Here is a 26,816-nt window from a genome sequence, read left to right as displayed (position 1 = left end):
TATATTTATTTTATCTGTATTCGAAGTTTGAAATTTTGATGATTTTGAGCTTGTGTGAATTTAAAGTAAAGTATTCAAACATGTAGTTGACATTTTTCAAAACTTCAAAAAATTCAAATTTTTAACAAAGTAGTTCAATTCAATTAACTATACATTTATACGAAAGCCAGTATTGATTTCACTATTACTACACATTTTAATCATTATGTTTTCATACAAATTTATTTCAATATTTAACATATTTCATTTCATCACGTGACTTTCCCTTAATTCTTTGTCATACCTTATCAAGAATTTATCACATACAGAAATTCAGAAATTTTATACGATGCACAAAAAATTTTAGGAATTTGCCGAAGAAAAAAAGTTTGACACAAAATTTGATTGCATTTGATTACTTTTGAAAAATTTATAAGATTTTAGTTTTAAAGTTGAGGATTTTAGATTTTAAATTATGGATTTGACCGGGTACTTAGGATTAAGTTTATAATATACTACAAGATCTGATTATTACATGAAGTGAATACAAAAACAAAAAGAGAGAACGATTTGTTTACCGTATACTATCAAACAATGTTATAGCCAAAAATCATTCTAATGGAACTTGCAACACACCGAGAGATTAATCAGATTCTACATATTATGAAATCTTGAAAAAACTTTGAGGTCAAATTTTTCAATATTGGTTGGAACTTGGTATATTAACGTATACACATTAATCAACACTTGAAAAATCCATAATCAATTCCAAACATCCACCAAAAAAAAACACAAAATTTATATGAATAAATCATAAAAATATTAAACATTCATCAGTACAATCAACGTGTTAATCCCTATAGATTCAATCCTTTTCATTAATTATTTGTTTATTCATAGTACTTTGTTAACTACTTGATATTATCTGGTGCTGGTATTTACACTGTGTTTTCATTCCCAAAGTGTAAATCTGGGAACCAAAACACCCTCTGAGAATGGGATTTTGAATTCTCACACACATAGTTAACTCCCAAATTACTATGTCAACTCCCCTCTGCAAATGCAACTCCACACACAATAATCGCGAATTCCAGAATTTCATGAAAATTTTCACAGTCACTAAGCAGTCTCAAATACCTGAAAACGTAAACATCAACACATCCAAACCCGTTGATTATCAAAACGTAAACAAAAGGTAAACAAAGAAGCTTATCTTGCATATCTAACAGACAGATCTAAAGGCATAATAAAACAGAGAATAACACAGTTGAAGAAACTCTGTAATTGCTATTGTACCCCATCATAACAAGAAACATTTTGAATTACTGTTGTTAGGCTTCTTGCCACAACAATTGGTTGTGTACAATTACTTATAATTATAATTGTGTCATTTATATATATAAAAGATGTCACAAGATCAGAATCAAGATGATGATTTAGCATTGGTGGTTCAACAAGCTATGGAAGGATTCCAAGATGAATTTGGTCAAGTTGATAATAATAATGGTGTCACTGGTGAATTAGAGAATGTTGATCAAAATCAAAATAACAATGAAACCGCGTCTACTGAATATCATCAACATGAACATAATGATCAAGAACAAGGACAACATCCTATCCAAGAAGCATTTAATGAGGCTGATGATTTTGAAGCTGAAATTCAAAGACAATTGGAACAACAATTCCAATCAATGACCGAGGGGACTAATGAAGAGTATAATAATGATCAATCTCAACAACAACATATTGAAACAAATATTGAATCACAAGTTGATCAGAATCAAGTTGAAGAAGAGGATGATTTTGCAAAAGAAGTTGAAAGACAATTACAAGAACAATTTAATCAACAACAAAATTATCAAGAGTCAGAACAACCAGTCCATCAAGAACAAGAACAACAGCAACAGCAACATGAAGATCAACAAGTTGATCAAAATGATGATTATTTACAAAATCATATCGAGGATCAAATACGACAACAGTTGAATATTGATGATAAAGAATCTGATCCTTCTCATGTGGAAAAATCAATTGATCAAGTTGAAGAATATCAACCACAACATCAACCACATCAACCTCAAGAACAAGAACAGCCTCAGGCTCAAGAACAAGTACAAGAACAAATACAGGAACAATCTCAAGTACAACCACAAGAAGTACAAGAAGAACAACACGTTGATTATGAAAAAGAACTACAAAAACAAATTATGGATGCATTAGGAGAATCTGAACCAATTGATAATAATGTTGAACAATCACAACAACATGAACAAGATTTAAGGCATGAACAAGTTGAATCAATTCAATCAACAAATCAAGATGATAATCAAGAAGAGAATGATTTTGAAAAAGATTTACAAAAACAAATTATGGATGTTTTCGAAAATCAAGGTCAAGATGAACGTGAACCTCAATCAGAAGTTCATACTCAAGATCAATCACAAATTGAATCACAAAATCAACCTCAAAATGAAGATGATTTTGAATTGGAATTACAAAATTCAATCATGCAAGCTTTTAATGATGCTCAAGAAACTTCACAACCTCAATATCAATCACAATCACAACTTGAACCAAAAGTTCAACCTCAACCTCAACCTCAAGTTCCTGCACCTGCACCTGCACCAGTGGTAGCACCAGTTGTAGCACCAGCTCCTGTACCAGCACCACCACCAGTTCAACAACCTTCAAAACCACCAGCAAAGTCAAAAGCTAAATCAGCTTCAAAGAAGAAATCACAAAGTTCTTTGAAACAACATCAAAATCAATTTCAAGTTCAACAACCTCAACAACCACCTGTGCAACAGGTACCAACTCAACAATCTCAACTTCAAGCTCAACCTCAATTACATCAACCTTTACCTATAAAACCTGTACAACCAGTTCCACCACAACAACTTCAAGATCAATCGCAAACTGATGTAAATGATGATGATTATGATCAAGAATTACAAAATCAAATCTTGAGTGCATTTGCAGAATCAGAAAATCAATATAATCAACAAATGGCTCAATTACAACAATTACAACAATTGCAACAATTACAACAACAACAACAACAATTACAAAATCAACAACAACAACAACCAATCCCACAATATACTGATGAAATTGATCCATTTAGAGATGCATTAGAACAATTGGTACAAAATGTTATTGATGCTCAAGTTGAACCTGAAAATAAATCACAACCTTTACCACAACAATCTAATCAACACCAATCAGGTAATCAAAATCAACAAGATGATGAAATTGATATGAATCAAATTATGCAAAATGCATTAGCTATGGCTGTGGAAAATCCAAATTTATTATTACAAAATATGAATTTAGGTAATTCACAAGATTCTTCACAATTGATTAATCAATTGATTAATCAAGCTTCTTCAAATTTAACTCCTCAAGTTGTTCCTTCAACTTCAACTGCAACTACATCAACTACAACAACTGGTAAAAAGAAAACTCCAGCTAAACCAAAGGAGAAAAAACCACCAAAAGAGAAGAAGCCAAGAGCTCCAAGGAAGACTCAACCAAAGAAGAAGAAAGATGCAAAAGCTACAACAACAACAACAGCAACCCCTGCTGCTACTAGTGCTTCATCATCAACGGATCCTTCATGGATTGGTCTTGGTCGTTCAGCTACTTCAAGTGGAGTACTATTACTTCCTATTGAAGGTTTACGTGAAGCTTTAAGACCACAATTATCAAAACCAATTCCTCAACCTTCACAAACTACTGTTCAAACTTCTCAACCTCAAACAATTGTTCCTCCAGCTCAACAGAAGACTACTCAACCATTACCTTCAGTTCCATCACAAGATCAATCAAAACAATTACCAAAACCACCATCATCATCATCATCATCATCAACTGCTGCTCCAATTTCAACTCCAAAAGAGTCAACTTCAATTGGTCCAAAACAACCAAAACCTGCACCTGCACATTCAATTCTGGATTCTGTTAAAAGTACACCTTTATTATTATTATCTAAAGATAAATCAATTGATTTACAAAATAATTTAGTTTCAGAACAACGTAAAAAGCAAAATTTGTCAATTGCTGAAACTTTAGCATTAAGTAGATCTGGTATAACAAGTGGTAAATTTACAAAATTACATGAAGGTTCATTGATTAAACCACAACAACAAATTGGTGATAATGGTAAAGAAATTGTTAATGATGATAAATTAAAAGGAATTGAATCACAAACTTCAACTCCAACTTCTGGACAAGTTCCAACAACTCAACAAAATGATTCAAATCAAGTTGATACTAATCAAGTTGGAACTTCTATTTCAACATTATCAAATTATGAACAAAATGATATTCAAAAGGATAATGAAAATAATAGTGTGGAAAATGCATTAATTATGGCTAAACAATATTTGACTAAAGATGATGGTAGATCAAGTGATTCAACAGCTCCAAGTTCTAGTGGTCCAGGTAAAAATGCTAATACAACATCTAAACCTTCATCATCATCAGGATCTTTAACTTCTTCATTTGGTCAATTATCTGCAATTCCAAGTTCTCAAGGAAATGTATTATTAAATAATATTGGTTCATTATTACCAAATTTACCTTCAAATTTAACAAATATGATTTCTTCTGCAATTACTACAGCTGTTAGTCAGGGGAAAATTTCATTAAATGAACAAAATTCTACAATTATTCAAGAAAATCAATTTTCTAAAGAATCAACTCCAGGTTTAACTACTATGGGATTGGAAAGTACAGTTACACCTAAAACTACTAAAAAAGTTAAACCTGATAGAAATGAAACTCCTGAACAACAAAGAGAAAGAATTAAGATTGAAAATAGAGAACGTAAGAAAAGATGGAGAGATGCAAATAAATTAAAAAATCAAAATAATGATTTAAGAGCTCGTTTAAAGAAGCGAGCTTCACAATTATTTGGTATTGAAGATACACCAAAGAAAAAAGAATGGATTGAAACAGAATTTGAAAAAAGAACAAATAGAAGAATTATTAAAGCTGCAAATTTAGAAGATTTAGCTTCATTAATTAATGAAACTTTATCAAAAGTTGATATTAATACATTAAATCAAGATTCATTAACTCAAATAATTTCACAAATTGTTACAACTTCATTATCAAGTTCTCAATCAAATGTTTCAAACATTGGTGGTATTTTAGGTTCAATTAATAATACTAATACTAATAACACTGGTAATAATTATATTACAACTACACAAAGAGAATTATCACCAGGTGAAGTTGAAGATCTTGCAGGTTTACCAAAAGGTACAGTTAGTACATTCCATGTTGATCAATCAATTCCACGATCTCAACCTGATCAATCTAATCAACAAAGATCCACTGTGGAAATTAAAGAACCATCAAAGAAACCGGATTTAGAATTAAGTTCATTAGTCGGTAATAGACAATTTCAACAACAACAACAACAACAACCAGGTTCAAGTTCTCAACAACAATTTCGTAAAACTTCAATTCCACAACATCCACCAAGAATTCATAAACCAATTCCAGCTCCTGCACCACCATTAAAGAGGAAAAATGATGCATTAGCAAATTTTGAATTGAAAAAACCAAGATTTTCCATACCTTTAATTCCAACAAGTATGAAATTTGATGATGGTCAAGATAAACAAAAGGATAAAGATGTTTCAATTACAAAAGAAGTTGTTAGAGTTGAAGATTCAAATAAAATGGATATTGATTCAAATATTGATGATGCTTTGAAATCATATGATGAAGGTCATTCAAATAAAAATCAATCTAATTCAAAACCAGTGGAAGTTACTAAAGTTATTGAACGTGTTAATTTAGATGATGGTAAATCTAAATCTAAACCAATTGAAAAGACTAAACTTTCAATACCAAAGCCTGTTTCACAAATTCCATTACAATTACAAAGACCAATTAAAATTCCATCATTTAAAAGACCTGATTTATCTAATTCAGATTCTAATAAAAATGTTCCAGAATCAATTGTTGTTGAAGATAAAGAACCAACAACAACATCATCAAATACAGATAAAGAAGTTTCAAAAGCACCAATTAAAGTGGAAAGATCAACACCACCAGTATCAAATACTAGTGTTAATACTACAAAACAACCATCACCACCAGCAACAAATACCACCACATCAACATCATCAACAACAGCTTCAACTTCAAAAGTTTCAAGTGCACCTAAATTACAAAGACCAAAATTTCAAACTGGTTTAAGAAAACCACCAGCATTTCAAGGTTTAAGAAAACCTGGTGCATTCCAAAGACCACCAGATAGAGATAAAAGAAAAGGATTAATTCAATGAATGATCCAAAATTGTACAATATATTAACATTCCTATAAACCATGGAATAAATAAAGAGAGAGAAAGATACCAATGGATACCAATGTACTATATATAACTGATTTTTACAATTGTTTTTTTTTAATTAAATTTTATTAAGATTTAATTATGTATCATAGATGGGTTAAATGATTAAAGAGATGAGATAAGTAAGGGGGATATAAATATGTTTTAAGTTATATAATGGGTAAATTATTATGATATTATTGATTTTTTATATGCTGAATATTATCATCTGATAATTCATCGTAGTTTTATGTAATTCATTTAGTATAGGTAATGCTAACCGATTTTGATGATTTTTTGTGGAAACAGTCCCAAATTTTGAGTTAAAACCTCACTAGATACTAGTAAAAACACTCTTCATCTCCTCCATCATCACATATATCGAATAATCTCCCAATTGATTCAATTAATGTTTAAAATAAGTTTTGACATTTTGACAGCTATTTATTATTGATAGTCGGAATTCAAAGTGCCTATCAGGTGACCCCAAATTACCATATTAGGTAATTTCACACCCCTCGGAACTCCCCAGTGTTTATGAAATTGTCAAAATCCCTGAATTGATAAAAAGCGAATTGAAGCTGCTGAAGGCAAAAACTTGAACAACCAATTGATTTAGTTTTCAAAAGGTTATCAAAAGATCAATTGATTAGAGATAGTTTCATACCATTTTACACAAATCAATTGAAGATGTCCTTGCCAAAAGATTATATCAATGAATTGAATGAATTGAATAAAGAAGTGCAACGTAAGAATCCTCAAGATATCTTACAATTTTGTTTTAATTATTTCCAATCACGTTTAGAAGATCAACGGAAACAATTATGGATTCAAGAACCTAAAGCAAGAGCTGCTGGGATTAGTTTATTTCCAGGTGGTAAATTAACTAATATTGCTGAAGAAGAACCATTCCAAAGACAACCATTATTTAGAAATTCATTTAGCAATGATGATCCACATTCAACAGATTTAGTTGATCCACATCATAATGGTTCTGATGATCAAGGTCCTGGTTCAAATGATATTTTTAAAAGTGGATTCCATGTTGGTGAATCAAATAAATCAAATATAGCAAATGCAGTGGATCCTCATTCTTCAGGTCCAAATTCAGGTTCAGGTTCATCAGAAAGTCCATCAAATTTCCCAACAAGAAGAATTTCTCATGTTACACCTGGAGCTCATCATCAATCAGTTCCTCAACAACCACAACAACAAGGACAATATTCACAATCATCACCACAATCACAACAACAAGTACATCAACAAAGTCCTGGTCCTCAACAGGCTTCATCTAGTTATGCAGGTGGATTTCATAATTTACCAACAACTTTTAATGCTAATAGACGTACATCAGTTAGTGCAGAAACTTTCAATCCAAAATCAATTAAAGATGATTGGAAACCACCAATTATTCCAAAAACTCAAGAACAATTAACAAGATTAAGTAATTCAGTTGTTAAAAATTTCTTATTTAGTTCATTAGATGAAGATTCTTTTAAAACTGTTATAAATGCATTAGAAGAAGCTAAATATCCAGCAGGTACTGAAGTTATTAGACAAGGTGATGAAGGTGATTTTTTCTATGTTGTGGAAACTGGTTATGTTCAATTCTTTGTTGATGGTAAAAATGTTAATAGATTTGGTGCAGGTGCAAGTTTTGGTGAATTAGCATTAATGTATAATTCTCCAAGGGCTGCTACCGCGGTTGCTGAAAGTGATTTAGTCTTGTGGGTCTTGGATCGTGTTACATTTAGACGTATTTTATTAGCTAAAACTTCTAAAAAGAGACAATTATATGAATCTTTCTTAAAAGAAGTTCCAGTATTAAGTCGTTTATCATTATTTGAAAGATCAAAATTAGCAGATGCATTAGAAACTGAAAGTTATAAATCTGGTGATGTTATTATTAAAGAAGGTGAAGTTGGTGAAAATTTTTATCTAGTTGAAAATGGTGAAGCTGATGTTATTAAAAATCAAGGAGGATTAATTGGTCATGTTAAAAGAGGTGATTATTTTGGTGAAGTTGCATTATTAAATGATACACCAAGACAAGCTAGTATTGTTGCTAAAACTGATGTTCAAGTTGCAACTTTAGATAAACGTGGTTTCCAAAGATTGTTAGGTCCTGCAGTTGAAGTTTTAAAACGTCAAGATCCAACAAAACATTAGATTTTAAATTTTTTTATCTTTTTTTGACCTTGTCTTTTTATTTCGGTTTTTTTTTTGTCTCCTTTTCATTTCAGTTCAATATTAAACACAAAAAAAAACAACACATTATAATGTCAAAGTTTGTTAATGTCCATATATATTAAACGTTTTTTCCACTTACAGAACTTATATACTTTTTACGAGAAATATATAAACTTATAACGTATATTCTATGATGTAAGCTCTAAGCTAAACTTGTATAATAATCTTTTTGTAAAGTCATCCAAACAATTGTTGAAGTTGCAACAATTAAAGGACCTAATAAACCTTTACCAAATTTAGCAGTTTTGAAAATCAACCATTCAGAAACAAAATGAACAAATGCAATTAAATAAGAAGCTAAAGTAATTTGATAAATTTGAGGATTTGTTAAATAATAAGCACCATAAAATCTAATAACTGCGGATACAAAAGTCCAAGTACCAAAAGTTCTAGCTGAAAGATCAGTAGTTTGTTGAGGTTTATTTTCATAGACTCTTCTTGTTAATTCTAAACCTGATAGATAAGTTTGAGCTGAATTAAACACTGAAACAATTGAAATCTGTGAAAAATATTTTGGTTAGTTGATTATCTGGGGGTTAAAGAGTTAATTAATACTCACGAATAATAACCATTTTGGTAAGATACCTGGTGTAGTTGGGATATAAGGACCGACGAAGTCAATGAAACTGGACATTTTAACAAAGAATCAATAATTAAAGAGTTAATTGAGTATAATTTCAAAAAGATTAAGTAAAAATGTTTGACTAAATTCCCAAGGTTTTAAATTTTTTGATTATTCGTTTATTATTCCGGTTTCCACACGACAATTTTGATGATTTTGGAAATTGAACTCCTTAAAAATGGAAATGTTCAAAAAATGAAGTTGATGGTGATTATAAGGGTTTAAAAGTGACATTGATAGTTAGAATTGAGTTGAAATAATATAATGGTGAGTTTTGTGAGGTTTAGTATACCCTATTTTGTCTTTTTCCGTGAGTCGCTAACGTTCAATCCCAGTCTGAAGAATCTTATGATGCTGCGTTGGATCTTTTAAGAAGATTAGATCCAAAGAATATTTCTACAAATTTACAAAAAATCACAAGATTGAATCCAGATTTAACAGAAGAATTACTTTCCTCGGTGGATGTTCCATTAAGTATTTCTAGAGACGAAGAAGATGGAAGAAAATTCTTGATTTGTGATTATAATAGAGATTTAGATTCTTATAGATCACCATGGTCAAATAAATATTATCCCAAATTAGATGATGAAGATGAAAGTCCATTCCCATCTGATAAATTAAGACAATTAGAAATCTATGCAAATGATTCATTTGATGTTTATAGAGATTTATATTATGAAGGTGGTGTTTCAAGTGTTTATTTTTGGGATCAAGAAGATGAAGAAGATTCAACAAATGATTCAAATTTCGCAGGTGTTGTATTATTGAAAAAATCTACTGATAATGAACAAGGTTCATGGGATTCAATTCATGTTTTGGAAGTACTTGTTCAAGGTTCCTCGAAGGCTACATATAAATTAACTTCCACAATTATATTAGATTTATCAAATGATCCAAAATCAACTTCATTATCTGGTAATCTAATTAGACAAACCGAGAAAACTTTACCAATAACAGATGATCAATCTCATATAGTTAACATAGGTACTCTTGTTGAAGAAATTGAATCTAAATTAAGAAACTTGTTACAAGAAGTTTATTTTGGTAAAACTCGTGATATTGTTGGTGATATTAGATCTTTACAAGGTATATCTTCAAGTGAGAATGATAAGCTAAAACACTCGGAATTGGTCAAGGGGTTACAGGGGATTTAAAGTAACTTCATAGGAATATATCAAACCATTAAATAAACAAATACCATCTTTCTTTGCAACTTCTTTGTATATTTTAATTAAAAATAGTTTTATTTAGGCTAAATGAGTATTTAAACATCCAAACACCACCCGCGAATTCATTTTTTTGCCTTCAAAATTTTTTTGCTTTAAACCACAATAAAAAAAGTATTAAGAAATTGATAAATTTTGACATTTTGATATTTTGACAGGTTGTTGAAAAGTTGATTTATTATATTTACTGGTTGGTTTTTAATATTACAATTGGTCAATTGTGGGTGTTGAGCTAATAAGGAGAAACAAGAAACAAGAAGAAATAGAAATAGAAACAATACAATATGACTGATAGATCAATATCTGTTGCAAAAGTATATGCAAATGCAAATCAACAAAAATCTCAATCATATTGGGATTATGAAAATGTTAGTATTGTATGGCAAACTCAAGAAAATTATGAAATTGTTAAAAAATTAGGTCGTGGAAAATATTCAGAAGTTTTTGAAGGTATATCATTAAATAATCATGAAAAAGTTGTTATAAAAGTATTAAAACCCGTCAAGAGAAAAAAAATTAAAAGAGAAATTAAAATTTTACAAAATCTTGTTGATGGTCCTTTTATTATTCAATTATTAGCCGTGGTTAGAGATCCTGTTTCTAAAACACCTGCATTAATTTCTGAATATGTTAATAATTTAGATTTTAGAACTTTATATCCAACTTTAACTTCATATGATATTAGATTTTATATGTATGATTTATTAAAAGCATTAGATTATTGTCATTCTCAAGGGATAATGCATAGAGATGTTAAACCACATAATGTTATGATTGATCATGAAGAAAAAAAATTAAGATTAATAGATTGGGGGTTAGCAGAATTTTATCATCCAGGTACTGAATATAATGTTCGAGTTGCATCAAGATATTTTAAAGGTCCTGAATTATTAGTAGATTTTAGATATTATGATTATTCATTAGATCTTTGGTCATTTGGTGCAATGTTGGCATCAATAATATTTAAAAGAGAACCTTTTTTCCATGGGAAATCAAATACTGATCAATTAGTTCAAATTGTTCGTGTTTTAGGGACAGATCAATTACATTTATATTTAAAAAAATATAAAATTCAATTAGGTACTGAATATGAAGATCTTGGTCAATATACTAAGAGACCATGGGTTAGATTTATAAATCCATCAAATGAACATTTAGTTGATGATGAAACTATAAATTTTATTGATAAATTATTACGTTATGATCATCAAGAAAGATTAACTGCTAAAGAAGCTATGGCTCATTCTTATTTTGATCCTGTACGTGATGTTAAAGAGAAGTGAGGGTATAAGGATTACTCTTTTTGATGATTATTTTATTATATTTTAATTTTGTATAGCTACGAAAAAGAACAAATTTCTTTACTTTTAATGAAGATTTATATTTAATGATATATATAGCCATGTAGTGTATTATTCTAAATTCCAATATTGATGATTCCAATCAAGTTTAATTTTTTTGAAAATTTTTAATATTGAAATATCATTAATTATAATTAAACATGATTGAATAAATGATTGAATTGATGAAAGTTTTTCAATGTTTAATGAGTTATACTTCTCTATATCTTTCATTTTTTGAATCTTTAATAAATAACAAAAAAATTTAATAACAAATTTTAAAGATTTTAAACTATGTGAACCATCTTTTATAGAATTTTTAATACTCCCAGTTTTATTACCAACTTGTATTTGAGATCTTTGTAATAAATATTTTTCAATATATGAATATTGTTTCTTTGATATTAATTCTTCATCACTTATTGATATTTGAATTAAAATTTTACAAAATTCTGCTAGTTTATTTAATAAACATTCATGAACTATCAACCAAAATTTACTATTTTCAATTGAACTTAACTTTATTATAATGTTTTCCACAATTTTATACTTTATATTAACAATTTCTGTATGTTCATATTTTGGTTTAGCAAAATATAAAATAATTTTAGAACAACAATCAACAATCTTATTTAATATATTATCCTCATTAGAATTAATACATTTTTGAATTAATTGATACATAAGTATTTTTAAAACACCCATAGTTAATTCATTAATATATTCAGATTCCATAAAAGTTTTAAAACAATCTAAAACATCATCAATTTGGAATTCCAAAATTGGTTTAAATTCATAAAGTTCTAATGCAGTTAAATCAATTTTTAATTGGGATAAAATTGGTAAATATTCTTGAAATGTGTGTTAGTATAAAGTTATATTGTTGAATACATGATAATTGGTTTCAAAGTTACTTTTTCCACCTGGTAATTTATTTAATGGATTTTCTGTTCTTATTATTTTGATTAATCCATTTGAATCTTTTGTAGTTTTCTTTAAAGTTTTAGAAGATGTATTTAAATTTTTGTTTAATTGTTTATCATCAATATGTTTATTTTTCTGAGCTAATGATTTGGATTTAGAACTTGTTTTTAAAGATATAAATTTTTTATCACTTAAAAATCCATTTTTATTTGAATTTGATAAGTTTTTGGACTTCTTTAATAAATGTTTTGTATTTAATGGATGTGTTTTATTTGAAACACCCTGTTTAACAATCTTATCACTTGTATGTTCAGTATTCTTTTTATTCTTAATTGAACCAATCTCAGGAATTGTTTCATTCAATTTATTTGTAATTAAAGAAGCATCACTTAACCAATTTTCCACTTCAATAATATTTAAAGGAGGTTCAATATCATTTATTGAATCAATATTTAAATTCAATTCCAAGGGTGTTGTTTTCTGTTTTTTCAAAGGTTTATCAAGATTTAAAACTTCATCTCTTGATCTTTTATGATTTTGGAATGGAGTGCTATTATTTATTGGTTCTTCAACAACTGTTATGTTGTTGTTTGTAATCCCATGATTTAAAGTATTTATAAATTCTTGCAAGAAAAAGTTAATACCACAGCCAATGAAATATTAACATATTGGTAACATACCTTTAATACTTAACCTAGAATCAATTTTATTTTTAAATTTAATCAAAGCAATAGCCTAATAACATATAAATATGTTAGTAAAAAAAACATAACAGACTAACATGTTTAGTTAAAGTAGAAGCCAATGGGTAGCTTAGCTGAGTTATGAATTCATAAAATTCAAAGTGGGTTAAAATTTCTTTTATCATGAAGTATTGAAATTCCATTAAATGCAAGATTAATAACATCATAAACTTTGCAAACTGGAAAACTTGGACAAGATTTACATCTTTATAGATGAATACAAACACCACAATAAGACCAACTAATCCAATATATGAACTAAACCAACGTAGCAATTTCAAATAAAACTAGTCAAGCACCAAATAATCCAAGTCATAATCCTTTAGATGTTGTTCCCAATCTCTTAAAACCATGGGTTTAAGTTGTTATACTTAACCAAGTGTTTAACCACTGACGTGTGTGATGATGATTCTCTGAGGTCATCAGGGACACATATACCAATAAAAAATCCAGCCATACCTAATAAAACCGTTATAAGCTAAAGCACCACCACCAAACACAAACTCACAAACTGTACCACCGGCAATTGAATATGATATATACGAAGATATCAGTTGAGTCTAAACTTTACTGCCTTATTGTCTCTTGTGCATACATATTTTTCCAACGTCATCTCAAACAGGTAGTTCTATAGATATCATCATGATCTTACCGGCATAAGATGCTTTAATGTTAATAAATGATTCAATAACTCAATGAATCTAATAAGCAACACCTAATCATAATCAAGGATCTTAAACTATGAGAATTGAAGATTGTGTTCCAGATATTTTTATAATTCCGATGGTTTTCTAATACTTTTAAATTTCAAAGTTGTTTTTCATTCAATCAAAATCTCAATTTTCATGAGATCAACAAACAAAGCACTTCACCAACCTTTAACCAAACATTAAAACATACTTACAATGGCCAAATCCATTTCTAAAGACATCATAATGTACCTCTAATCAACCGCTATTCAATGGTGTTATTAGTTTGTTAACCGCTCTATTACTGTGTATAATAATCCCTAAAATCCAAGTTTAGCGCTTATAGAAAACGTCAGTTGTTGTTGTCATCAATTTTCATGGGATTTTAAAACTATTTATACTGAAAATTAAATGACGATTAAATGAAATCATCAAATTATTAATTACATAGGAAATATTACGACATAGTAAAATAAAACATTTGTATATATAAGAAAACCAAAATGAAACCAAATCGTATAAACTAATAAAACTAAAATTTATAAAACATATAAAAACAAACCATTACCCAAAGAAATAAAGAAATATAAACGAAAAAATCAAAATGTTATACAACAAGACATTACTATTCCTCATCTTGATCTTCATCTTGATCTTCATCAAATTTAGTATCTTCATCATCTTTATCAGGATGAGTAATATCATTCAATTTTCCAAAAATTTTATTCAATTCTTTTCCATTACCAACCCCATTGTTTTTCAAATAAACTAAAGATTCAAACAAGATTCTTTTTTCACTCTTTAATTTATTAATTTGTGATTGATATTTTTCAACATCTTCTTTTAATTGAATATGGGCAGCTTTTTTTCTTTGTCTACATTTTGATGCAGCAATTCGATTTCTTTCTAATAATCTTGCCTTTTTCCATGCTGCTGTTCCTGGGATTGGTCCTGCATCTGGATTAAATATAACTTCATTGTTATAAACTAATTTATGATTTGGAATTCCTGATCCTCCACTTTGATATGGTAATTCTTGTTTAATATTTGGTGTTGGTTGTTGTTGTGGGAGTGGAGGTGGTACAGAATTTGGATGTTGAGGAACTTGATGAATTTGTTGTTGTTGTTGGTGTTGTGGGTGATGGTGTTGTTGATGTTGTTGTTGTTGTGGTGGAATCTGTTGATGTTGAGGTGTTTGTTGAGGTGGCGCACCACCTAATAAATGTGGAGCAACTTGTGAATCACCAGCACTTGAATCCAAATTTAATTGATTATACAATAATTGTTGTTGATGATTTAATCCAGAATCATCTTGAGAAGTTTGTTTGGGTAGAGGAGGAGGTTGAGAATCATATAAATCTTCATCATTAATTGAATGTGTTGTAATTTGACCAATTTGACCATTTGAAATTGAAATTCTTCTTCTTGGTTGTCCATGATTATTCATCATCATTGAACTTTCAAAGATTGGTGGATTTGTTAATGGGAAATGTGAAACATCTATACCATATGGTGCAAAAAATGGTGATAATGTATCACTAAATAATCCATTATTATTAAAATTTGAATTCCATGCAATACCAGGGGCAGGAACACCACCAGGACCAGGAACTCCTCCAGCACCAGGAGTACCACCAGCAGCTTGAGCCTGGGCAGCAGCATTAGCAGCAGCTTGGGCTTGTGCTTGAGCAGGTGTTAAATTATGATCATGATTACCATCAAGGGGGATATTAATTAATAAATTTGGGTCATTATTCATCACAGCTTTTTCTTTTAAATTAGCCTGTAGTTTCTGTAATGAGTTTTGATATTGTTGATGTTGTTGTTGGTAGTGTAGAGATGCGGAATAGTTGAGTTGTGAGTTCAAATCAGTCATTATAAACCTTTTGAGAGCTATTATCTATTGGTTTTTAGTTGATATTATGGTTCATTTCAGCCTTCTTCAAGTCTTTTGTCATCTTTTTATTGTTCCGGTTTTTCTGAAATTGAACCAAATTCGCGAACATTTCCAACAAATTATGCTTGGGAGGGTAAATCTGGGGTGGGAGTAAACATGGAATCATGGATTATTATGGGACTGAAAAGAGGTATAAAGATGAGAGTAGTACCATTAGAAAGGAGTGCTTTCAAGGAGTATGATCATGTAAATCATAGCTCATTAACACCAATAGTTGGTATATAAATCACCATATTCATTGTCTCAGCCTCATTACATAAGCAAGCTCCGAGTACAAATACCAATAATTTTAACCGATGAGCTTTAAAAACTCTCATACAAAAAACCAAAAACTTTAGTAAAAGTTGCCTTATTTATAAGTTTATTTACAATATGTTAAAGATCTAGCTATGTTTATAAAATTACAATCAAATGATTATACTATAAATATTCAAAAAACCAATAAAAATTTAAAATACAAAGAAGTTATAAATTCAATTATACCCATCCAAACAATAGATGAAATTATAAATAATTATATAAGACAGAATTCAAAATTATACCAGGGGAAAACTATATCATATGATTTATTAATTGAAAATCAAAGAGGTGCTATAATATTTGGTCTTCCTTTTTTTACAAGTTTTTTATTACCTTATGATCCTGGAAATTTTACAAATGTTTATGGATTAACTATAATGAATTTAAAATTATTTCCAATGCCTGATTTAAATTGGAAATGGAATTGGGATAATTGGATTGTTTTAATGAATGATAAAGATACTGATGATCAAGGTTGGAAATATAGTTGGAGATTTAATTCAAATCATTGGACTGGTGAACAAAATTTTGGTTCTTGTGTTCGTAGAAGAATTTGGATTAGATTAAGAGAAAAAGTTAATTAATTGGGTGCTTCAAAGATATTACAGATTTGAAATCAACTGGAAATATTTTTTAAATAAAAGATATAAACTTAGAAGTAAACTAAAACAATATAAATTCAACAACAATCAACAAAACAACCAAACAATCAGACCAATGGTGTTAAAGTTTTTAAATTTAATTTATGATTAATTAAATCAATTAAATTCCATTTTTCTGCATCAAATTTTTTGAAATTACCAATTTGGAAATCAGTACTATTAGATTGTGATTGAATTTGAGATAATGATATCAATTGATACCAATTTTTTTTAATTAAATCACTTCTCCAATTTCTTTTAATTAATTCTTGTTCAACAATAAAATTTTCAAATGGTGTTATCCCATAATAAAATGCATAAAATAATATACCATCATCTAAATTACCCAAAAAATTCATATAATTTGATCCAGTCATTTGTAATCTTGTTAAATTCCAAAAATTTGAAACTCTTAATAATTCTAATGATGAATTTGTTATTGATGATGAAATTTTATTTTTTAAATGATCCTTGGGAACTTCTAATAAATTTGAAACATTTGATATTGTTTTTATAGATTCTTGATTATTATAATTTAATTTCCGACATGAAACAAATGATGTTATTATATCCTGGATACCTGGTGGTAAATTTATTAATTCAGAATCTTGTTGAAATTCTAATTCATTGATTGGTGGTGTATTAGAATTTGATTGTATTATAACATTTTTATCAAATATTGTAGCAGCATTACTCTTTTGACTATCACTTTCTATCGTACTTGATTTCACAGGTGATTCATTTGATGATGATGATGATGGTACCACTTTAGAAACATTTGGTGTAGTTGTTGATCCAACATTTGAAGTTGTAGTAGTTGGCACACTAGTAGTACCAGAATTTGAAACAACTTCATTACCACCACTAGGACTTGAATTTACATTAACGTTTGAATCTTGTGATGTTGGTGGTAATCCAGCAGCTGCCAGTGCAGACCATTTCATTTCACTTGCAGGTTTAACAGGTGTTATAGCAGGTTTTAACGTACTTGTTGAAGCTGTTGAACTTCCTATCACTGAAGGGAATGATGATGATCCAGGTTGTGTAGAACTTGTTGCTGCTGCTGATGTTGGTGTACCTGTTGATAATGTAGCAAATTTCTTAGATTTTGGAGTTTCAACTAATGGTTTCTTTGGTGTTAACCCACTCGGGCTTGCATTTGATCCAGGTCTTGGAGAAATTGATTTTTCCTTTAGTTCTTTTTCTTTTGCTTCTTTAGCTTCTTTTTCCTCTTGAATTTGACTTAATGATGAAACAACTTCATTTGATAATTCATTCGATTCTAAATCTAAAGATTCATAAATATATTCATTTTCAATAAAATTTGAATCTCTATTACTTTCTAAATAATAAGTTAATTCTTCTTTAATCTCCAAGATATCTGAAACTTGTAATTCATCATTTTCTAATAATCTAAGTGCAATTTCTAGATTTTGTTGATGCCATCTATATCTTTCTTGAAACTCTTTTAATTCCTCTTTTTTAGATTCATTTGCACTTGCTTGCTTTTTAGATTTTTTAGAACTTAATTTATCAACTTCTGCTTCAACACTTTGATATTGATTTTCTAAATTTTCAATAGATTCTTCAATAAATTGAATAGTTTCTAATTTTTCCTTTTCTTCTGGATCTAAATCAGTACCTTGTTTTAAACTCATATTAGAATATGCTTTAACTTTAGAACCTTTCTCAACAACTTTATACTTTTCCATTGCCACTTCCACCAGTCGTCTATATTCCAATAGTTTTTCTTTATCTTTAACTTCATTTTGAGTTTGCCATACTTTTATCTGTTCTCTTAATTTTTGAAGTTTTTTAATTTCTCTTTTCAAATCAGATTCTAATTTCTCCCTTTGAGATGGGTTTGATGACATTTCATGTCTTTCATGGAAAGTATTAAAGATATCAATACCTTCATTGATCTTTTTGAACACACGATCTATTTCTCTAAAGTTGTATATGTTAGCATATAATTTCTCCTATATATCCTTCATTTCTCCTAGGAAAAAGAAAGAGTACAAAAGGGTGGTGTAACTCACTGTTGAAGTTTCCTATGAGCCATCTTGTAGTATTTCAAACAACAATCTTTACTGTATTATTATCATTTAAATTTGATGTGCAATGTATCCCAAAGAATATAAATACAATATAAATAATAGCCAATTGATATCTCTAGCGATAATCCTCGTACGAAACCCGCAATTGCAACAGCAGATCCACACAAAAGACAGTAATAACCTGAGCACAACTATAGCAGAGCCAGAAACACTAAGCAATTAATCAAACGTAGCACACTAAGCTTGGGTTTAAGTCTTGTTTTGGTTTGTTGATCAACCACAAATCCTTTAAAAACTCGTTGATGTAAATTTTTTTTTTGCCCAATTCAATTTACAAAAAAAAAATCGGAAATTTGAATCGCAAAGGCCACTACAAGTATAAAAGATTGGAAATTTAATCAAAAAAGATCAATTTGACTACAAAATTAAAGAGAAATGCTCAATTGAATGTCTGTATTGATGCTAAATTGTGAAGGAATAGAGGATACCGAGAAACAGTACGAAAAAGAACAGAATTGCTGCGATTATTAGTGCTGTTCTAACGATTTTAATCAATGTTGAGCTGATGATTTGTGATAAAGTTTGAACAATATTTGAAGTTTGGAAATTTGAAACGTTAATATTGGATTTTACTTGGAATTTTGTGGTTTGAAGATGGTTTAGTAATTGTTGAGTTGATTGTGAAGTTGGTAATGAGATTGTGAAGTTTTGGGCATGGATTTTTGGTGTTGGAATTGATAATATATGGGTAATATTGAATTTTGAATATAAATCATCTAATGAATCGTTTAATGATTGGATTTCATATTGTGTTTGGTTGTTGATGTTATTTATATGTTTTCCAAGTAATTCATAATGATTCAATGATTTCAATTCATCAAAGTTTGTCAAATTATATGATTTCTCCACAAGTATTGATTGATCATTAGTTATATCCAATGAAACATCATGAATTTCTAATTTAGTCAAACTTAGCCAAACGATAAACAAAAACATACATCCCATAAACATATATGGAACATTTGAAATATCACCAATCATAAATGAATTAATCCAAAAAGATTTAACATCATTCAACTTACCAAATATTTTACCCTGAATATCCATAAACATCGTCACTGTGGGTTCATTAGTTTTCTGTAATACACCAAGATAATCAAATTTGGAATCTGTTTTCTCCAAATCAACCATATGTGAAACGGTATAGTTCATTTGATACCTAAATCTGAAATATTGATAAAGCATTATAAGGAAATAAACGATACAAAGAAATCCTCCAATTATAACTAAATTTGTTGTGGAATCCCGTTTGAATTGTTTAATATTGAAGTTTGATATGGTACTATTCGATCCATTGTTTTGAGCTGTTTGGGAATCAATCAATTGAGGTTCTAATTTCAACATATATGACACATCATCAATATCGATTGAAGTATCAATATCTTTCAACTTGGTTTTAACATCATCGAAAACATCATTCAATTCATCATTGAAATCATCCTTTGAATCATAAAGCTGCAACAAGGAACTATTATCATTCTGTTGATCAAATCCATTAATTGCATTACTTAAAGAGTCTTGAATATCATTAAAATTTAATGTTAAATTTGATGTATCAACTTTATCACCAACATAAACTGCACTATCGAAATTGTTTTTTGCATTATCAATCTTTTCTTTATCCTGGGTTAATTGATCCATTATTGAACTGTTTAAACTCTTCAAAGAATCAATAAATTTATCTTGTTGTTGTGATACCTGTTCAGATTCATTCCATTTCATTTCTAAAACCGAATCAAAATTTTGTTTAATATAATCATGTTGGAAATTAAGTATATTTGTTGTATTATTCAAATATTCTTCAATTGAACCTTGTAATGAATTCACATATGTATCAGTATCATTGTTAATCACCTTCCCCAAATCAAATTCATTATTTTCCAAGGATAAATCAATACCCATAACTGAAACATTTGAACTTTTCGAATCATTAAAGGAATATCGATCATTAATCTTTAAGCAAACAATATGATAAAAAACTAATATTATTAAAGAATAACCACCAAATAAGATTAATGGGTTTATTATAACTTGTATAAGTCTTGTTATTAAAGTATTGTGATATCTTTGTGAATTTGAATACGTTATTTTGTTCATGATGTTTGTTCTCTTCAGTGTACTAGTACTTCAAAAACAAGTACCAGTACAAACATTTAAAGACCGAACCACTGGATTTCAAACATTATATAAATGAATACATCCCAAAAGACCAACGCATTCCTTGAATAGTATCATAGTTTCGAAATTGTTTATGAAAATTGGTTTTTAAATATATTGTATCATATCTGTATCATAAAGTATCATGTGGCGCATACCGGAAGTATAACCGTTGTACTACAAAATTAAACAAAAAAATCAGCTAAATAACTCGGAAAAAACGTCAAAAACTTTCGTATTTCATATATAAGGTATTCAATATCATATCACTCATCCCTTTCTAGTTGGGTATATCTTCCTCTTGAACTTACTTTCCCCCATACTTTATAAAATTTCTCTTTTAACCCATTTTCAAAATTTTGTAAATATTCCCAAATTAATTCATCATTTGTAAACTTCAAAACTTCTGAATCTTCATTATGACCCGATACAACATTATGTAAATAATATTCATATCTAAGTATATCCTTTCTTGTTATTACTCCTTTCAACAAACCATCTTGTTCAATTAATATACATTTTGGACCTAATTTATGGAAAAGATCAAGGACAGTTTCTAATGGGGTTCCTAATTTAACAGTTATTGGTGCTGGATTTATATAATTTGTGAAATTTATGACATCCATGGAGTCAGAATCTGTGGAGCTGAAATGACATGGTGTATCTAATTCAATATTCTTTAATAATTGATTTTTTTGAATAACTGTAATTAATTCATCTCTACCAATAATACCTTTTATAATTGGCTTCTGTAAACTTTCAATAATTGGTAATGTTTGGAAATTAGTATCTGCAATAAAGACAGAAATTTGTTTATAAGTTAACCCCTTTTCCAACAATGAAACAGTTTTCAAAGTCATAGCATCATCCACAACATGATCGAAAAAATCATGATCTTCATGAGGATCAATAAAAGGTAATCCATTAAATTCAATCATTTGATCCGCAATACCACCTTTTCCATAATTATCATTTATAATTTTTGTAACAGCAACAGTAATCATTGTTGGTATAATATATTTTAATGCCCCAGTTAATTCAAACATAATAACAACAACTGTGACTGTTAAATGAGTTATACCACTAAGTGCAGAAGCTGCACCAAGGAATGCATACGTTCCAGGTGTAATACACTTGGTATCATCTGCTAAGCAGCCAGTTGTGAACAATTTGGAACTTGAATTGTGTTTATGCCAAAGTTGAACAAGGATACCTAAAGCTCTACCAAATGTTGCACCACATGCCATTGATGGAACGAAAATACCTGCTGGAACTTTACAACCATATGTAAATACAATTAAAATCATTCTAATCAAGGTTGCTAATGCTAAAGTGAGTAAAGTGTTAAAAATTTGATAATTATTTGCAAGGTGACAAATTTTATGATTTTCAAAAATATCTGAACATTCTTCATACAAGATTTGCATACCTTCAGTCATATCCATTTTTAAAAAATCATTAAAATAAGAAATTATTGAAGTTATCCCAGCTAATATCAAAACTTCTTTTAATGCATGTTCACCAAGAAATTTTTTCCTGAAACTAACCATCTTGATATTATATTTACTTATAATTATACCATAAATACCACCAAAAACTCCAAGTATAATGAAAAATGGAATTTCAAAAAAATGCCAATCACGATCATAAGTAACTTCAAACATAACAACTTGACCTGTTCTAAAAGGATTCATCAATTTTAATACAAAAACAGCAACAAGTGAGCAATAATAAGATTCCCACATTGTTGATAATTTAAACATATTGGAAATTTCTTCAATTGAAAATAAGACACCACCCATTGGACTACCAAATGCTACTGCAACACCTGCTGCACTTGATGCAACCAAAATGTTTTTGAAAGTTAATGAAGAACTTGTCCTTGATTTCCCTGTAGTATTGTCCTTTTGTTTATTTGGGAATCCTTGTAAAAATAATTTTGATATAATACTACCCACACAAACTGCATAATGAACACTTGGACCTTCTTTCCCAACACTTAATCCAGATGCAATAGCTAATGGTAATCCAATACTTTTCATCAAAAAAGTCCAAGTACTTAAAAACCCACTTAGGGTAAAACCTGATACGATACATTTAATTTCTGATATTCCTGAACCAGCAGCAAATGGGGCATAATTTAGTACTAATGAACTTGCAGTGAAACTTAAAACAAGTGATATTAGGATAAACATTGTATAATTCAATGGTGCAAATTGAGAGTACTCAACCCAATTGGAACATTTTGATTCTTCTAATTCACCCCAACAACAAAAACTTTTATTTAAATAAAAATGTGAAGAACAATAACCTGTCCTTATATTTGATAAATATTCAGTAACGATATTTAAAGAAGCTGCAACAAATCCAATTGTTATCCCTACTGCTGTTAATATCACATATGTTTGTAAAGAACGATAAAGATTTAACCATTTAAAACTTGTTTTATTTGTATTTGATAATAATACTTTTCTTTTATTACTTTGTAAATTATCATTAAGCCAGTCTATTGTTTTGAAATCTTCAAATTTGGAAAGTTTGGGTATTTGATCCTTCCATGATTTTGGTTGATCATTGAATGTCTCTAGTCGTATTGAATTGGACATGATAACAAGGGACACAATATGTATTAAATTGACACATATATCAAAAATCCCAGATACGTATAATAAAAATCTCGAATACATAGAGAATCTTTCGCGAATTTTAGTCCTTTTTAGCCCAGAGTCATAAACGCGTGTGATTTAACAATGGGATTTGTTTTTGTACTATACAATAATCAGTACAAAATGATGGACAATAGGGTGCTGTAACTTGTGAATAAGATTTATATCTTTCATGTAATGGTATGTATGCCAATTGATGGATCAAAAATAGCTTTTAAAAGGATCTTGATTGGATATATAGTTTAACCATGAGTGAACTAGTCCTTTGACCACCAACAACTGACAACTGACTACGCCTAGCACTTGAACAACAGAGCAATACCTCATCACCATTTACACCTCATTTGTCACTCGTCCTAGTCATTCTTCATTCAATTCCATACCAAATGATCCTACAAATCCATCAAATTTCCTTCATTAAATTTCATGGATTTCACCGTTGTTTTATACTCCAAACAAACAAAAACAAAACCAAAAAATTCTGTACCGCGGCAATTCTCAACCAATTAGCTGTACACCGCGGCATACCACCGGCTAGCAATCATATCCCTCGGCATTTGTGTTTTGATTTTCTCTTATCAATTCAAAAAAACAACCACAAAAAATTAAATGATTGTTTTCTTTATCAATTGAATGACTGTTTTGATTATTTATATTTAAGGAGTTGAATATCCCTATTGTTCATAGCTTTGTTACACAGTGAACCATTGAGATTACCATTAATATCATGCCCTCTGCTACAAATACATTATCTGTTGAACCATTAGATGCCCCAGTTGGTGCTAAAATCACATTACCAGAAGGTATAACTGATCCATCAAAATTAAATGAAGAAGATTTCAACAAGCTAAATGAAGCATTACATAAATATTCTGTTATTGTTATTCCAAATCAAGCTGATTTACCACCACATTCTCAATGGGTTCTAACTTCAAGATTTGATCCATCAACTCAAACAAATGGACAAAATTATGGTCATGGTAAAGAATTTAGACATGATAAATCCCTTTTAAGAAAAGATGGGACTTCAATTCCTGATCAACCACAAGTTCAAGTTTTAGGTCAAGGGGATTGGCCTGCTGGTCATCATGGTCTTGGTGATATTACATTAACTCATCCAACTCATTTTAGTTTCCATAAAGATACATTAACTGAAAAACAAGCCTTTGAAGAAAATCAAACAAGATTTTATAGATGGCATATTGATTCTGCACTTTATGAATTATCACCACCTGTTGCTACTACTTTATTAGGTATTCATGTTCCTCCTCATAGTGCTACACAAAAAATTATTTATGAAGATACCAAGGAAGAATTAGAATTAACTCAAGGTGCTACTGCATTTGCTTCAGGTAAATTAGCTTTTGATTTACTTAGTGATGAAGATAAAGAATTAGCTTTAAATACTCATGTTGTCTATGCCCCACATCCATATATTTTCATAAGTGAAGCTAAAGCCACAAGTGATGGATTAACAATGCATAGTGAAGGTAAAGAATTATCATTAGATGAAATACCGGAATGGGAAGAATCAAAAATTAAGAAATTACCATTAGTTTGGACAAATCCAATCACTGGTAATCATCATTTACAAGCTCATGCATGTTGTGTTTGGAGATTAGAAAGATCAAATGGTGAAATATTAGAATTAGAAGATGCAAGAAATGAATTATATAGAATTATGAGACCTGCTATTTCTCCAAAAAATGTTTATGCTCATAGTTGGGAATCTGGTGATTTAGTTATATTCCATAATAGAGGAGTTTGGCATGCTGTTACTGGTCAATTTAAACCTGGTGAAAGAAGATTAATGCATCAATGTAATATTGCAAGTGGTATTGATCCTGTTTGTGTTCAATGAGGTGTTTAGTTCTTTTGGTGTTTTCAATTACAATTTAGTTTATTTCTTTTGTATAGCTTTCTTTCTTTCTAGGTTTTATTAATAATATATATGATGGTGTTTAATAAGTTGCTGTTGATGTAAAATATATTCAATAATATGATTATATATTTAAAGATTATGTAATCGTTTAAATGTACTGATCATATAAAAAAATTTTCATTAAATATTAATTATCACGCAGCTATTTAGTACTTGTTCATTTTTTTTCGCAATATTTAAATTTGAATTACCAACCAGTATAGTAAAACTTCGAGTGTCATTATAATGAATAGGGTAGGGCTTATTGGATTGCCTTGCCTGGCTTTTTTTTTAAGATTTCCAGAATTAAAGTGATTAGTTTAATAATTTTCATCGATGTTTTGACACAATTTTGAATACATTGAAGGTTTAGGGCCTTATAAACACCGGTTAAAGTTATCTTTTATTTCTTTTTAACAAAAGGATGAAGTAACTATAATACCAAAGAAGATAACAATTATTAGTTATTTTATGGATGAATGGTCTTTGCAGAGGGATGATTCTAATATCATGATTAATGATCTAATAATATACACTTTTTCACAATCAATATGTTGTATTGTTGTTTTGTAGATGGTCAGCTTTTACTTCCTTTATAAAGTTCGAAGTAGTACTCTGAGTACCTAAAACTTTGGATGAATCATTGTTTTCTATGAATATTGTTTGGTGTCTATACTACGCAAAGATAATATTTGAACTACATTAACATATGAATATCAAAACAACTTGAAAAAATAAATATAGATCCATGATCAATACCAAAAAGATGGCTTTGTTAAAACCAATACTTTTATGGTAGTCATGAACCTTTTTATGTATATTGAAAAGTTCAAATATAGATCTTTCCATAATCAATTGTAATATTGAATCACAATGATTTCTATAAGTTCCTTCATAAATAACTTTCAATGTTTCAACGTAAAGATGATTAAAAGCA

At 29.2% G+C, this 26,816-nt stretch overlaps 11 protein-coding genes across 11 annotated transcripts; 5 read left to right on the top strand and 6 right to left on the bottom strand.

Annotated features, from left to right (window-relative positions):
- Nucleotides 1-1,385: 1,385 nt before the first annotated feature.
- On the top strand, nt 1,386-6,281 carry BN7_204 (Immunoglobulin A1 protease; the record flags this gene model as incomplete). Its single annotated transcript, XM_011279134.1, has 1 exon — nt 1,386-6,281. One exon carries the CDS (start codon nt 1,386-1,388, stop codon nt 6,279-6,281), a length of 4,896 nt encoding a protein of 1,631 aa, XP_011277436.1.
- A 735-nt stretch (nt 6,282-7,016) lies between these two features.
- Nucleotides 7,017-8,495, top strand: BCY1 (cAMP-dependent protein kinase regulatory subunit BCY1; the record flags this gene model as incomplete). Its single annotated transcript, XM_011279133.1, has 1 exon — nt 7,017-8,495. The coding sequence occupies one exon, from the start codon at nt 7,017-7,019 to the stop codon at nt 8,493-8,495; it is 1,479 nt and encodes a 492-aa protein (XP_011277435.1).
- A 223-nt stretch (nt 8,496-8,718) lies between these two features.
- ERG28 (Erg28p) lies at nt 8,719-9,210 on the bottom strand (the record flags this gene model as incomplete). Its single annotated transcript, XM_011279132.1, has 2 exons — nt 8,719-9,047; nt 9,132-9,210. 2 exons carry the CDS (start codon nt 9,208-9,210, stop codon nt 8,719-8,721), a joined length of 408 nt encoding a protein of 135 aa, XP_011277434.1.
- A 252-nt stretch (nt 9,211-9,462) lies between these two features.
- On the top strand, nt 9,463-10,352 carry CAP2 (F-actin-capping protein subunit beta; the record flags this gene model as incomplete). Its single annotated transcript, XM_011279131.1, has 2 exons — nt 9,463-9,484; nt 9,580-10,352. The coding sequence occupies 2 exons, from the start codon at nt 9,463-9,465 to the stop codon at nt 10,350-10,352; spliced, it is 795 nt and encodes a 264-aa protein (XP_011277433.1).
- Nucleotides 10,353-10,708: 356 nt separating this feature from the next.
- On the top strand, nt 10,709-11,707 carry CKA1 (casein kinase 2 catalytic subunit CKA1; the record flags this gene model as incomplete). Its single annotated transcript, XM_011279130.1, has 1 exon — nt 10,709-11,707. One exon carries the CDS (start codon nt 10,709-10,711, stop codon nt 11,705-11,707), a length of 999 nt encoding a protein of 332 aa, XP_011277432.1.
- A 129-nt stretch (nt 11,708-11,836) lies between these two features.
- On the bottom strand, nt 11,837-13,784 carry BN7_199 (uncharacterized protein; the record flags this gene model as incomplete). The annotated part of the gene is made up of 4 exons (XM_011279129.1): nt 11,837-12,615; nt 12,679-13,263; nt 13,378-13,423; nt 13,731-13,784. 4 exons carry the CDS (start codon nt 13,782-13,784, stop codon nt 11,837-11,839), a joined length of 1,464 nt encoding a protein of 487 aa, XP_011277431.1.
- Nucleotides 13,785-14,745: 961 nt separating this feature from the next.
- Nucleotides 14,746-15,996, bottom strand: CST6 (Cst6p; the record flags this gene model as incomplete). The annotated part of the gene is made up of 1 exon (XM_011279128.1): nt 14,746-15,996. The coding sequence occupies one exon, from the start codon at nt 15,994-15,996 to the stop codon at nt 14,746-14,748; it is 1,251 nt and encodes a 416-aa protein (XP_011277430.1).
- A 1,090-nt stretch (nt 15,997-17,086) lies between these two features.
- Nucleotides 17,087-18,892, bottom strand: NOT3 (CCR4-NOT core subunit NOT3; the record flags this gene model as incomplete). The annotated part of the gene is made up of 1 exon (XM_011279127.1): nt 17,087-18,892. The coding sequence occupies one exon, from the start codon at nt 18,890-18,892 to the stop codon at nt 17,087-17,089; it is 1,806 nt and encodes a 601-aa protein (XP_011277429.1).
- Nucleotides 18,893-19,537: 645 nt separating this feature from the next.
- BN7_196 (uncharacterized protein) lies at nt 19,538-21,232 on the bottom strand (the record flags this gene model as incomplete). Its single annotated transcript, XM_011279126.1, has 1 exon — nt 19,538-21,232. One exon carries the CDS (start codon nt 21,230-21,232, stop codon nt 19,538-19,540), a length of 1,695 nt encoding a protein of 564 aa, XP_011277428.1.
- A 326-nt stretch (nt 21,233-21,558) lies between these two features.
- Nucleotides 21,559-23,898, bottom strand: GEF1 (chloride channel protein; the record flags this gene model as incomplete). The annotated part of the gene is made up of 1 exon (XM_011279125.1): nt 21,559-23,898. The coding sequence occupies one exon, from the start codon at nt 23,896-23,898 to the stop codon at nt 21,559-21,561; it is 2,340 nt and encodes a 779-aa protein (XP_011277427.1).
- A 787-nt stretch (nt 23,899-24,685) lies between these two features.
- Nucleotides 24,686-25,819, top strand: BN7_194 (TauD/TfdA family dioxygenase; the record flags this gene model as incomplete). The annotated part of the gene is made up of 1 exon (XM_011279124.1): nt 24,686-25,819. The coding sequence occupies one exon, from the start codon at nt 24,686-24,688 to the stop codon at nt 25,817-25,819; it is 1,134 nt and encodes a 377-aa protein (XP_011277426.1).
- Nucleotides 25,820-26,816: the final 997 nt, after the last annotated feature.

This window comes from Wickerhamomyces ciferrii, contig 00003 (genome assembly GCF_000313485.1).
Source record: "Wickerhamomyces ciferrii WGS project CAIF00000000 data, strain NRRL Y-1031 F-60-10, contig 00003, whole genome shotgun sequence".
Lineage (NCBI taxonomy): Eukaryota > Fungi > Ascomycota > Saccharomycetes > Phaffomycetales > Wickerhamomycetaceae > Hansenula > Hansenula ciferrii.
Note: the sequence above shows the minus strand (reverse complement) of the source record. Positions and strands in the feature narration are given on the sequence as shown.